This window comes from Halichoerus grypus, chromosome 11 (genome assembly GCF_964656455.1).
Source record: "Halichoerus grypus chromosome 11, mHalGry1.hap1.1, whole genome shotgun sequence".
NCBI lineage: Eukaryota > Metazoa > Chordata > Mammalia > Carnivora > Phocidae > Halichoerus > Halichoerus grypus.
Genome location: NC_135722.1, coordinates 6,910,698 through 6,923,678, shown reverse-complemented (window position 1 = coordinate 6,923,678; position 12,981 = coordinate 6,910,698). Strand labels below are relative to the sequence as shown.

The window sequence follows — 12,981 nt, the reverse complement described above, 5'->3', positions numbered from 1 at the left end:
CCAATTTCCCCCTCTTTATTTTGTATCCACACCACAAGGCTTGTCTACAACTTCCTTTTTGACGCCTTCCATTTCCCTTGGCAGGGTGCTACTTATTTGGGGCCAAGTACTTCTGTTAACCACAGGGGCTAATGCTTTGTTATTCTGAGAGTCGTCCGTTTACAGGCGAGGAACACGTGTGAAGTGACTTCCCAAGATCCCATAGATGTGGGATTCAACCCGAGGCATCTGCCTCCAGGTTCTGCCCGCTTGACATCTCACTGTACCTCCTCGGGAGCAGCTGGGCCCCTGGTGCCCCACAGAACGCATGCGTGCCGGCCACACCACGTCTCCAGGTCATGGTGGGGCTTGGGGGGCTGCTTGGATTTGTCCCGGCTGGGGAGGCAGGCAGCCAGCAGCACAGGGCCCAGGCTGCCTCTTCCTATGTGTGAGCATTCAGAGCTTTGGGTTCCTCATCTGTAAGATGGGAAGAACACCAGTCCTCCCTCTTAGAGCAGCGATGGGGAAATGGTATTACCCCCATTTTGCAGTTGATGACACGGAGACTCACAATGTGAGGGCAAGGTGGGGCACAAGGAGAGAACTGGGGAAAGGGACGCTGTCCCCTTCCTAAGACGGTAGCCTCTCTGTGTTGAGTCCCACTGTAGAAGCAGGGTTAGTTAACAGAGAATCTGTAGGGAAAGCTCCCTTTCCTGGTTCTTCATTTGTAGCTCTGCTTTCCAGTGTGGCCTGTGCTGGACTTGGCCCCTACCTCCCTGCTGTCCCTCTGTACGCTGGGGACTCCCAGATCTCCCTCCCCCTCAGCCCAGTGGCCTTTCCTTTCTGCACCTGTTTCCTCTCCAGGCAAGGCCCCCATGCACTGCACGGACCAAACACTTGGCAGGTGCTAAGAGAACGTGCCACCAACTAAATGCCACCACATGAACCCTATGTTCTTAAACCGTCCCCTTCCACCGTGACTCCAAAGTGTCATCGCCATCATTTCACACTCACAAACACACAGCTCAGGCTCTGGCTTACCTCCCTGGTATGATAAAATTCTAGGCTCTGTATTCTGGCATTCAAGACCTCTACTTGCTCCCCGCACCCCCACCGGGACTGTAAGCTTCCCGCCCCACAATATTGCAAATTCCATATTCGCGGTGTTGTCACTGTCTTCGTATAGAAGCTACACAGGAAAATCTCTAGCGGTTACTTCTATTCTGCTCTGAGCAGTCAACACCCTGTGCAACCCTCCGTGTGACCGTCCCTCACAGGTACTTGGACCAGGACATGGAGACAATGAGTCTGTGCTGAGGGGCTGTTCTCCGTCAGGTGAGGTGCAGGGTACTGTTCGTTCCAATTTACAGATGAGGGAAGCAAGGCTTCCAGAGGATAAGGTAAGTTCCCACAGCCAGGGAGAGGGCGTGAGCAGGAATCTGAACCCAGCTCTGCGGACGTGGGCATCCCCGCTCTCGAATCTGCTCCCAAAGGCCTCCCAACTAACATTTCATAATCAGTTCTAAGATCTCACCCACACTCCATAGGTGTGGCTGCACGACTGTCCCCAACCCTGGGTCCCCTGAGACCCTACCTGAAGGGGGGTCATTGCCAGCCCAGTCTCTCCTGGACACTGGGCTCTGTCCAGCTAAGGGACTGGGTTCCCTCTAGTGCGACTGGCAGTTGAGCTGCTGACACCACTTTGCCACAGAAAACCCCTACCTGCACGGGAAATGGGGAGCCTGGAAAAGATGCCGGCCTTGTAGACCACACAGCCAGGTCTGTGGGCCCAGGTGAGCAGGGGCCCCTCCTGGCCCTCTGGCCTCTTCTGGACGTTCTGTGCTCTTCCTCCTTCCTCCTCCACTCTTCTCTTTTCCTGGAGTTACTGCTTCTTCCCTCCCTGCCACAGGGTTCCTGGACGCCCCCTGGACCTTTGCTTTACCCTCTGCCCCTCCCCCACCTTGCTTCTCAGGCCCTCTGTCTCCTTGAGCTTCTTCCCTGGTCACTCAGTCATTCCACCAACACTGACGCCCCACTGGATCCTGGAGCCGCCCACTGGCTGGTGGGAGAGAACATCTGGCTTGGGGACAATCGTCCTCCCTAAGCCTCTGTCTACCCCACTTCTTACTTCACCCCTTCACGTCTGTCTGTCTATGACTTCCTCTTCCGTCTCCCTGGCTCTCTTCCTCCAAGCCTCGGTTTCTCCATCCCCTGTCCCTTCTCAAGTTCTCATCCCCGTAATAACGCTGGGAGGTGGACTCTACTATCACCCACATTTTAGATATAAGGACACAGAGGCTCAGAGAGTTTGGGTGACCTACCAGGGCCACACCCCCGGTAACTCGTGGCGCCCGGCCAGCAAGTGCTGGGCCCCGCTGCCTCGAGTCGGTCTCCGCGCCGCCGGCCCCGCCCACCGATCCCGCCCCGTGCCCCGCCCCCTCGTCTGCCCCGCCCACCGAACCAGGCCCCGCCCCCGCCCCGCCCCGCCCGGCTCGGAGGCCCGAGGACCCGGAGCCGAGGCGCCCTAGCCTGCGGCGGCGGCGAAAACGATGTGGTTCTTTGCCCGGGACCCGGTCCGGGACTTCCCGTTCGAGCTCAGCCCGGACCCCCCCGAGGGCGGCCCGCCCGGGCCCTGGGTCCTGCACCGCGGCCGCAAGAAGGTGAGCGCGGCCGGGCTCCGCAGGCCGCGGCCGACCTCGGCCTCGCCTAGTCAGCGCCGCCGGCCCCGCCGCGTCGCGCCCCGCCTGACGTGGCTGCGGAGCCTCCGGGGCAACGGGCCGGGGGAGGGGGCCGGGCAGGGCCGACGTGGCGGGCGGAAGGACCGAGGGACGACAGGCGGGCGGAACAGGGATCACGTGGGCCCGGCTCAGTGTCCGAGGGCTGACCTGGGGAGAGACCGGCGGTGGCCCTTTCCTCCCCGCACTTAGCAGCTCTGCGGACCATGTCGGAGCTGGAGTGGTCGCCTGGGGCCCGGCCCACATCCCTCAGGTCCCTCTGCCCTCCCCCCAGGCCACAGGCAGCCCGGTGTCCATCTTCGTGTATGATGTGAAGCCCGGTGCCGACGAGCAGACCCAGGTGGCCAAAGCTGCCTTCAAGCGCCTCAAAACTCTCCGGCACCCCAACATTCTGGCCTACATCGATGGGCTGGAGGTACCTGCTGCCCGGGCTGCCCCATCTCTGCCCCTCGCTTTCTCCCAGTCTCCCAGTCGTGTCTTCTGTCTTCCTGCCCCTCAGCTCCCACCCCTTCTGCCTCAGCACCCCCAGATTGGATTCTCCCTCCTCCACCTGTCTCCCTGTGCCTCTCATCGCCCCTTCCTCTCCCGCCATGTCCCCTTCTTCAGACAGACAAATGCCTCCATGTAGTGACAGAGGCAGTGACCCCACTGAAAATGTACCTCAAGGAGCGAGCCGAGGCCGGTGGCCTGAAGGAGCTGGAGCTCTCCTGGGGGCTACACCAGATTGTGGTGAGGTGGGGGGCACTGGTGATGAGCGCAGGGTGGGGGACTTGAGTTGCTGGAGTGTGACAGCTCCTTCTGCCCCCAGAAAGCCCTCAGCTTCCTGGTCAATGACTGCAGCCTCATCCACAACAACGTCTGCATGGCCGCCGTGTTCGTGGACCGCGCTGGCGAGTGGAAGCTGGGCGGCCTGGACTACATGTATTCGTCTCAGGGCAATGGCGGGGGCCCCCCCCGGAAGGGGGTCCCCGAACTTGAGCAGTACGACCCCCCGGAGTTGGCTGATGGCAGTGGCAGAGCCGTCAGGGAGAAATGGTGGGTGACTGGGGGCGGCATGCCCCACCCTGCCCTATTCTGGAAGCTCCTGCGGCCTCGGGACCCCTCAGCTAGCTGGCACTCCCCCTGTCCCCTGCTGCCCAGCTGGGGAGGGAACTAGGGTCCTCCGGGAGGTAGGGCAGGATAAACACAGGCTTTGAGTGTGTTTTGGTGGTTCTGAGTTTGAAAGATGTGTGACCTGGGGTGGATGTTCTTGCTTCCCTGAGCCTCACTTTCTTTATCTGTCCAATGGGACTAATGAACCCTGCGGCTCAGGGCTGATGGGAGGATCAGCTGAGGGACACAGCTCAGCGTCTGCCGTGTAGTTAGTGTCTGGTGACCAAGGCAGGCTGGAGGCCTATGCTAGCAGGTGGCAAGACCTGGAGCAGCTCTGGTCACTGCCCTGCCTCAGGTCAGCTGACATGTGGCGCTTGGGCTGCCTCATCTGGGAAGTCTTCAATGGGCCCCTACCTCGGGCGGCTGCCCTGCGCAACCCTGGGAAGGTGAGTGTCTGACCCAACCCCAGCTCCTCTCTGCCAGCCAGCCAGCCCTGCCCTGACACTCACCCTTTTCCCATAGATCCCCAAATCGCTGGTGCCCCATTACTGCGAGCTAGTCGGAGCCAACCCCAAGGTGCGTCCCAATCCAGCCCGCTTCCTACAGAACTGCCGGGCGCCCGGTGGCTTCATGAACAACCGCTTTGTGGAGACCAACCTCTTTTTGGAAGAGATTCAGGTGAGTCTGCCGGCCCACCCTGGGCTCTGGTTCTGTGTTCTTCACCCTGGCCCTCCCTCCCCACTTTGTGGCCTCCCTCATAATTAGACCCTGAGAGACAAGCAGGGACTATGGAGCCAGGCTCTCTGGGCCTGAACCCTGGCTCCAGCTCTTACTGTGTGACTTGTCTGATACTCGTTACTAATACTAGTACCTACTTCAGAGGAGCCCGGTGAGGAGTGAGTGAGTTTGAAGTGCACAGCATAGCATCTAGCACGTAGTAGGTACTTAGTGACTGCTCCTGGCACCTCACTGATTGCACCGTACATACTGGCCCTGACCCTGATGTCCGCCGTGCTCAGTGTCACGATGTGCTGTGGGCCGCAGGGTGGGGACGGAGAGTCAGACCCAGGTCCCTGCCCTCGAGGATCGAGCAGGGAGAAAATGGACCAGGTACCCACCCTCGGGGACTCTCGCTGGCAGAGAGGGACAGAAAATACATAAAAGAAAATTTGTAGTCCCCGGGTCAGCGATAAGCACCAGGAAGGAAAATAGTGGGTCAAGGGTGCTCAGGGAAGGGCTCTCTCAGAGCTGATATTTGAGCTGAAGAGTGGGAAGGTGGGAGCCATGGGGATGGTAATTGGGGAAGAATGTTCCAGGAAGGGGGAAGAGCAAATGGAAAGATGTGAGGAAGGGATCCTTGGCTCAATCTCCCTCAACTTCGGTTTCCGTATCTGTATGATGGGGATAATAATAGTCTCTGCTGGCCCGTAGGTTGTTGTAGGGAATGAAGGAGGAAGGCTCAGCCCTGGAGACCTGCTCTGACCTGGCCGTGTGTGGGGCACACAGAAAGGTGACTGAGAGTCGAGTTGGGGAGGAGTGACAGACACGGGCACGGACCTTGATGGAGCAGGGTCTGTGGACTCTGCATCTCGAGGCAGAAGTGCTGGAAACTCTGCGCCCCGTGCCTCCTGGGCAGTGTGGGGGTCAGCAGGAGCTTTGTGACATGGAGGTCTCCTCACGTGGCTGACTCTGCCAGGCTGCCTTGCTTAAAATGTGTTCCGTAAGAGATGGCTGTCTCCCAAGGAGAACGTGGGAGGGCAGCGCCTCGGGGCCCCTCTTCCTGTCACTGGGCAGACCAGTGGAGAGAGCCCAGCTAGGCAACCTGCAGTGTGGTTGGGTCTTCCTCTGGGCCTCGGCGCCCCATGAGCCCTGCCGTCTAGAGCACGAAGCCCGCCTCCCACGCTCGACTGAGCTGCTCAGGTGCCAACCAGGTCCTCCTCATCCCCAGCCAGAGGTCAGCTCTTCTGGGCCAGGCAGCAGCTTGGGGAACGAGGGTACCGTAGCGAGCACAGGAACTTTGGAAGCATACAGGACTAGGTCATAATCCCTGCCCAGTGACTCCTGGCTGGTGACCTTGAGCCTCAGCCTCCTTGCCTGTACATGAGGGGCTGAGCACCTCTCCGCGGCACCGTGGAGGTACCAGACCACTGAGTCACACTTTCCCCTGACTGCTTTTTAGCTGTGTGACTTTGGACCGATTGCTTGCCCTCTCTGTGCCTCAGCTTCCTTGGTGGACTAAATGTGGATTATGTTGGCACCTATCTCATAAAGTTGTGGGGGGATTATTTAACCTGCATAAAGGTTTTAGTATAGAACTCTGGCTGGCCTGCAGTCTGTCCTCAGGAAATGTGAGCTGTGAGGGTGACGGCCTCCGAGGGAGGTTGGGGGGATCATTGAGCTGATAGCCTGGCCTGTCTGGGGTCAGCCGACCTGATCCCTGCCTTGCCCACAGCTTGCCACGAACGCCAACCCAGCCAGGGCCCCGGGGGGTGGACTGAGCCCCCTCCGCTCTCTCAGCCTTATTTGCTCATCTGTGTGCCGGGGTTAATGGTCCACACACCTTGGGTGATTGTGGGGAGTAGAGGCAAGGCTGACAAAGGGCCTGGTGCCCCAAGCAGCCGCTTTCCCAGCCTCAGGTCGGTGCCGTCCCGGGAATGACGATCACTGACTGACGCGGCGCCCACCAAGGGTCAGGCCCCGAGCCGACAGCCTTCCTGGGCACAACAGCTCTGTGAGGTGGTATAGTTATTACCCCATTTCACAAACGGAGGAACTTGCCCAAGGCCACATGGCTACTAAAAGGGGGAGTCGGGATTTGAACCCAGCCCCGTCGGGCTCCAGAGCCCATAAGCTTCAGTTCTCTTTCAGGCGGTGGGGCGGGGGGTGAGCCCCTATCCTTGCCCGTAGCTGAGGAATGGCGTGACTAGGCTGATCTCCTACCTGTGTCCTGTCCTTGTTCCCCCAGATCAAAGAGCCGGCTGAGAAGCAAAAGTTCTTCCAAGAGCTGAGCAAGAGCCTAGACTCTTTCCCGGAGGATTTCTGCCGGCACAAGGTGCTGCCCCAGCTGCTGACCGCCTTTGAGTTTGGCAGTGCGGGAGCTGTCGTCCTCACCCCCCTCTTCAAGGTGGGTGAGGGATGTGGGACCCGGACACCAGCTGGGTGGGTCTGACTGGCAGAGGAGAAGGCTCTGGGGGAGGGACAGCCTGGTTAGGCAGACCCACGCGCCCGCGCACGCTTGAGCTTGCTGCTGCTACCCGCCGGTTCAGCTCTCCAGGCCACCTGATCAGCTGTCAGGGAGGCTGTGGGGACTTCTTGTCTTTGGGGAGAGGAAGCCCTGTGCCTCTAAAATTCTTTTTCCAACGACCCCTTACTTCAGAGCCTATAGACCTTCTTCCATTTCTCCAAAACAGCAACCTTGGTCTGACTTGTGCACCCCGGTTTCCAAGGCCCAGGAGATCACCTGCTCACCACCCCACTTTTCATCCCCCATCCTGACCACTTGGCACTCTATTCTTTTGACTTCTAGGGGCTGGATCCTCTCCACCTTCCTCAGACCCCAGCCCACCCTTACTTGGGCACCTGCCATTCCCCACTCTGTCTACCCTGGGAGAACACTTTTCCCTGAAGGGGGAAGACAGCAAGCAAATCCTGTATGGCTGGGAATCTCCAGAAATTACAGAATTATAGTTAGAATTCTGTGTGCATGTCTGTCCGTGTAATGTGTTGGTGCCTGATTAGACGGAGGGGTGTAGACCTTTCATCAGCATCCTAAGAGGCTGCCTTGACCCGGAAAGGTTAAGGGCAGGGCTGCCTGAGATGGAGTACGGGCAGAGGGGCTGCTGGAGAAGTGCCTGACTCCCTCCACCATCACCCCATCCCCACCCTGGGAAATCAGCAGGGAGCCCAAGGACAGTAAATGAGCCCAGTGAAGTCACCCCACTTCTGTGGAGGTAGCTGAGCCCCCTCTTCCTGCTCTTTCCTGAAGGTGGGCAAGTTTCTCAATGCTGAGGAATATCAGCAGAAGATCATCCCTGTTGTGGTCAAGATGTTCTCATCCACTGACCGGGCCATGCGCATCCGCCTCCTACAGCAGGTAGGGCTGTGGTTAGACCCTGTGCCCTCTACCCCACCCAGACCCCGCCTTGGCTGCGGGGGAGACCCCTGCCTCACCTCCAGCCCCAGGCAGGTGGCCGGAGCCCCTGCCCTGGCACCCCCAAACACACACAGGTGAGGGACTGGTAAGGCTAGGCTCTTAGGAAATCGAGACCATCACAGGGCTCATTGGTAGCTTTGGGAAGTCACCGCCTGCCCAGACTGCAGGCCTTCCCCCTGCAACCCAATCTCTTGGCTTAGTCACTTGAGTCATTTAGAGTGGGGATAGTGTCTCTCCTGCCAATGCCAGGGCAGTTGGGAGCATCAGACATGATCTATAGGGTTGAGGGTGGGGGCCTCTTATGAGCCAGGAAGTCCTAGAGACTCCCAGGTATCATTCCCTCTCCAACTGCCAAACATGCGAGCCCTCCCCACGCCACTTTCTGGGTGGGGGTGATAACCCCTTTTACAGAAGAGGCAGTGGAGGCTCTAAGAAGGGGTGTAGTGCAGGACCAGAGGCCAGACCCTCCAGCTCCCAGTCCATGGTTCTTTCCAGCACCCTCCTGGCCTCTCCTCATCACTCCGCAACGTCCTAAGACTAGAGGAAGGCCAGATGCAAGGTGGAGGGCTCAGGAGACTCACTTGGCTGTCCAGTGCCTGCGTAGGGGGAATAACCAAGCCACGAAATGGGCCGGTGGCCGTGGTCAGGCAAGGAGGGGCTGACTGTGTTCTCACACCTACGGGCCACAGATGGAACAGTTTATCCAGTACCTGGATGAGCCAACAGTCAACACGCAGATCTTTCCCCACGTTGTACACGGCTTCCTGGACACCAACCCTGCCATCCGAGAGCAGACAGTCAAGGTAGGTGTGCTCTGCTTTTCCAAGGCTTGGTGGGGGGCTCACACGAGGACACAGAGGCCTTGGTTTGGGTCTGTGTGTCTGAGCAGGTTAAGGGAGGGGCAGGCACCATCCTGCATGTAGGTCCAGGCTCTGGGTGCAGCTCAGCAGCTGGTGGGGGAGCAGGATGGGCATGGCCGGTATCCTCCACGCAGCAGACACTGGCTGAGGATCTCTCAGTGCCCAGCCCTGTGGCCCGTGCTGGGATGCAGGGTGTCTCACAGAGCTGCTTTCTGAGGTGACGGAGAGTGGGCTTGCCAGACAGGAAACAGAATTAGAAAAGATACGTTAGGGGGCGCCTCTGTGGCTCAGTAGGTTGACTGTCTGACTCCTGATCTCAGCTCAGGTCATGATCTGAGTCCTGAGATTGAGCCCCGCGTGGGGCTCTGCGCTCAGCGTGGAGTCTGCTTCTCCCTCTCCCTCTGCTCCTCCCTCTGCTCCTCCCCCTGCTCACATGCGCGCGTCACCGCTCTCTTTCTAAAATAAATAAAATCTTAAAAAAAAAAAAAAGAAAAGATATGTTAGAAAGTCACAGAGTGGGGGTGCCTGGGTGGCTCGGTCGTTAAGCGTCTGCCTTCCCCTCAGGTCATGATCTCAGGGTCCTGGGATTGAGCCCCGCATCGGGCTCCCTGCTCAGCGGGAAGCCTGCTTCTCCCTCTCCCACTCCCCCCTGCTTGTGTTCCCTCTCTGGCTGTCTCTCTCTTTCTGTCAAATAAATAAAATCTTTTTTTAAAAAAGAAAGCTCTTCCCTTAAAAAAAAAAAAGTCACAGAGCGTGAAGAGAAGGGTTTGCCGTTTTAAAAACAGCAATCAGGGAAGACTTTGCTAAAGGAGATGTCACTTAAGGAAAGGAGGCAAGGGATCGGGCTACGGGGAGATGGGGAGGAAATGTGTTCCCTGCAGAAGGAATATTTGCAATGATCTTGAGGCCAGCACGTACCTGGAGTGGAGAAGTAGCTGCAAGAAGTTTAGCGTGGCTGAAGGGACATGGTGCAGAGAGGTGGAGTCTGAGAGGTCATGGGGGCCCAGATCTGAATGGTAGGGGCAGGTAGATAGAAGGGGCCAGGTTCCAAAGGTGGGGCAGAGGGCATGTGCCGATGGGTGGTTGTAGAGCCAAGTATGGGTCTGAGGTTTCTGGCCTGGGCAACTGGAAAATTAAGTTGCCATTTACCGAGAAGACTGGGAGAAGCAGTTTTGCAGGAAGAGGTCCGTCTGCTCTTGGCCACGTCTGTTAGGCGGGTGCAGGTGTCTGTTCGGCCCCTGGTTATACGTGTGTGTAGTTTAAGGAGGAAGCCTGGGCCGGAGGTGCTCACCTGGGCATTGTCCGCTAATAAGGGCATTCAAAGCCACAAAGGGGGTGAGGTGTACAAGAGAAGGGGCCCGGGGAGCAGCTCTGGGGGTCCGAACGGCAAGATCTCGGCCACAGGAGACTGAGGAGGAGCAGCCGTCGAGGTCAGAGGAGAACCAGGAGAGGGCGGGGTCCTGGAGGACCAGAGATGGAAGTCTCGAGGAGGAAGGAGAACTTGGGGGTGTCACAGCTGCTGAGGGATCACATTTGGTTTGGATGGAGAATTGGCCAATGGATTTAGCAACACGGAGGTCCCTGGTGACCTCCACTCGAGCCAGTTGGTAGAGTGTGGTGGGGGGTGTTTTTGTGGAAGTCTGAGTCGGGTGCACGCAAGAGAGAGCAGAAGGAGAAAGACGGGAGACAGGAGTGTGAACAAACTTCGGAGGTTTTGGGGTCAAGGGGACAGAGAAGTGTCCCCTTCCTCAGCGTTCTGGGTATGGGCCAGGATCAGGTTGGGAGGTCAGTCTGGGAGAGCCTTGGCGGGTCCCGTCAGAGCCCAGTGTCACTTGGCCTCCACACCCTCCCAGGAGGCCAGTCCTCCATGTGGCCCTTTGCTGGCCGTGGCCCCCAGTTTCCACCCTCCCCCACCCCGCAGTCCATGCTGCTCCTGGCCCCGAAGCTGAACGAGGCCAACCTCAACGTGGAGCTGATGAAGCACTTCGCGCGGCTGCAGGCCAAGGATGAGCAGGGCCCCATTCGCTGCAACACTACGGTCTGCCTGGGCAAGATCGGCTCCTACCTCAGTGCCAGTGTGAGTGCCCGGCCCACTGCTGGGCCCTCTGTCCTGCCTCCGGACCGCAGCGTCCTCCAGGGCCAGCCTCCTTGTGCAGTCAGCCTCCCAGCCCCAACGTCTGACGGGCCGATGGTGGTGGATCTGGGAACCGAACCCAGGCCTGCTTGGCCCCGGGGCCCGTGTGCGTCCCCTCGGCCAGGGTTTGTAAATGCAGATGCCTGTAGTGCCCAGATGGTTAGCAGGAATGAATGAATGAATGAATGAATGAAAGGTGTCAGCGGCACGGGTGGGGAGATAGGCACAGACCCCAGCCCCCACTGTCCTAAGGCAGCAGGAACCCACTGCTCTGGGAGGAGAAGCCAAGATCGAGTTTTAAGTAAAAAGTCTCATTTGTTAGTGATTAGCTCACATTTTTCCGACGTGGGGGTGGGGGTCCCATGGACGGCTCCGCTCTGGGAAGCAGGTCTGGCGGTTCTGGGTCCCAGGACTGACCCTGCACTCAGGAGCCCTCTCCCCCGCCCCTCCCCAGACCAGGCACAGGGTCCTCACCTCCGCCTTCAGCCGGGCCACTAAGGACCCATTTGCCCCGTCCCGGGTGGCGGGTGTCCTGGGCTTTGCTGCCACCCACAACCTCTACTCGATGAACGACTGTGCCCACAAGATCCTGCCTGTGCTCTGTGGCCTCACCGTGGACCCCGAGAAGTCTGTGCGAGACCAGGTGAGGCACAGCCGGGCCCGGGCTCTGGAGCTGGGGCTCGGGGGGGTGGCTGGGCCCTGGCTGGCCCGGCGGGCTCATGGGGACCCTGGCCCAGCTCTGCCCCTTTACTCCCCCACAGGCCTTCAAGGCCATTCGAAGCTTCCTGTCCAAACTGGAGTCTGTGTCAGAGGACCCCACCCAGCTGGCTGAAGTGGGTGAGTGGCTCACACTCATGTTCCCTCTCCCTCCCACCACATCTTTGACTGTCACCTGTCACGGCACCCCTCCCCCCTCCCTGGAGGATCTGAAAGCTAGAAGAACCGCAGGGAGCAGACCTGACACCATTGCTCCCCATCGCCCCCAGCTCGCCGACGGGGGAGCAAGGGCCTGGAGAAGGGGGGCCACTACAAGTTGCTCTGTGGTAGTTCCTGCCTTCCTGTCGCCTTCCCCGTGAGAGCCTGGGGTGACTGTCCCTGTCGCTGTCTTCTGTCACTGCCCAGAGAAGGATGTCCACGCAGCCTCCAGCCCTGGGATGGGAGGAGGTGCAGCCAGCTGGGCAGGCTGGGCTGTGACAGGAGTCTCCTCGCTCACCTCCAAGCTGATCCGTACACACCCAGCAGCCGCGCCGGCTGAGACCAACGTCCCCCAGAGACCCACGCCCGAGGGTGAGTGTCCCAGAGTGGCTGCGTCGGTGACCGAGAGGGCTTGGGGGTGCTGGCACCCAGGAGCTGTTCCTGTCTGGCTTCCCCTGGGGTGGCGGTAGGGGACGTGGGGGGGGGAGCAGGGCAGGGTCTAGTCCCCTCACGGGCTTCTCCCTATGCCTTCCCCCCTCCCCCAGCGACCTCTCCCTGTTTGGAGACCTTCCTGGGTCCCAGTGTACGGGGGCTCAGTAAGCCTCTGCTCCTCAGGACTCCCTGCCCCGGCCCCCACCCCTGTCCCTGCCGCACCCACAAGCCCGGGCCACTGGGAGACGCAGGAGGAGGGCACAGACACAGCGGAGGACAGCAGTGCCGCCGACAGATGGGACGATGAAGACTGGGGCAGCCTGGAGGTGAGTGGGGCTCAGGGGGGTCTCCGTAGGCAACTCCAGCTCAAAGGTCATAGGCTGCCTTCAAGGAGCCCAGGTAGCCCTGGCTGGAGTCACATCTGTCCTCATCTGCACAGCACCCCTGGTGAGCAGGTGTCATGGAGTGGCCCTTGTGGGGAAGAGCTGCCCGCTGACACCCACTAAACTCCTGGGGCTCCTGGGGAGCAGGGCTGGAAGTGGAAGTCCAGGTGGGCGCTTTTGGGGACAGCCCATTGGTCTTCCTCATTCTCCTCTGCTCCCCATCCTTCCCCCACGAGCTCCAGTGGTCAGCAAGGAGAGGCCATTTCCAGGCCTACTGTGGGGGGCGGCTGAGGATGGA

General features: G+C 59.5%; 1 protein-coding gene across 4 annotated transcripts in view; it reads left to right on the top strand.

Annotated features, from left to right (window-relative positions):
* The first annotated feature begins 2,443 nt into the window (after positions 1-2,443).
* Positions 2,444-12,981, top strand: part of SCYL1 (SCY1 like pseudokinase 1) — an 11,742-nt gene continuing 1,204 nt past the window's right edge. For 2 of the 4 annotated variants that reach the window (XR_004912584.2, XR_004912585.2), the window contains exons 1-14: positions 2,444-2,639; positions 2,989-3,129; positions 3,321-3,443; positions 3,523-3,749; positions 4,162-4,252; positions 4,329-4,484; positions 6,772-6,930; positions 7,792-7,899; positions 8,649-8,762; positions 10,741-10,896; positions 11,408-11,596; positions 11,715-11,790; positions 12,076-12,240; positions 12,414-12,626. Coding sequence is in view for 2 of the 4 variants with exons in the window: in XM_036077644.2 (XP_035933537.1) it covers positions 2,529-2,639; positions 2,989-3,129; positions 3,321-3,443; positions 3,523-3,749; positions 4,162-4,252; positions 4,329-4,484; positions 6,772-6,930; positions 7,792-7,899; positions 8,649-8,762; positions 10,741-10,896; positions 11,408-11,596; positions 11,715-11,790; positions 12,076-12,240; positions 12,484-12,626 (1,959 nt within the window). In the remaining 2 variants the exon portion in view is untranslated. The remainder of the gene's footprint in view (positions 2,640-2,988; positions 3,130-3,320; positions 3,444-3,522; positions 3,750-4,161; positions 4,253-4,328; positions 4,485-6,771; positions 6,931-7,791; positions 7,900-8,648; positions 8,763-10,740; positions 10,897-11,407; positions 11,597-11,714; positions 11,791-12,075; positions 12,241-12,413; positions 12,627-12,981) is intronic. The other 2 variants (XM_036077644.2, XM_036077643.2) reach the window with 2 other exon arrangements.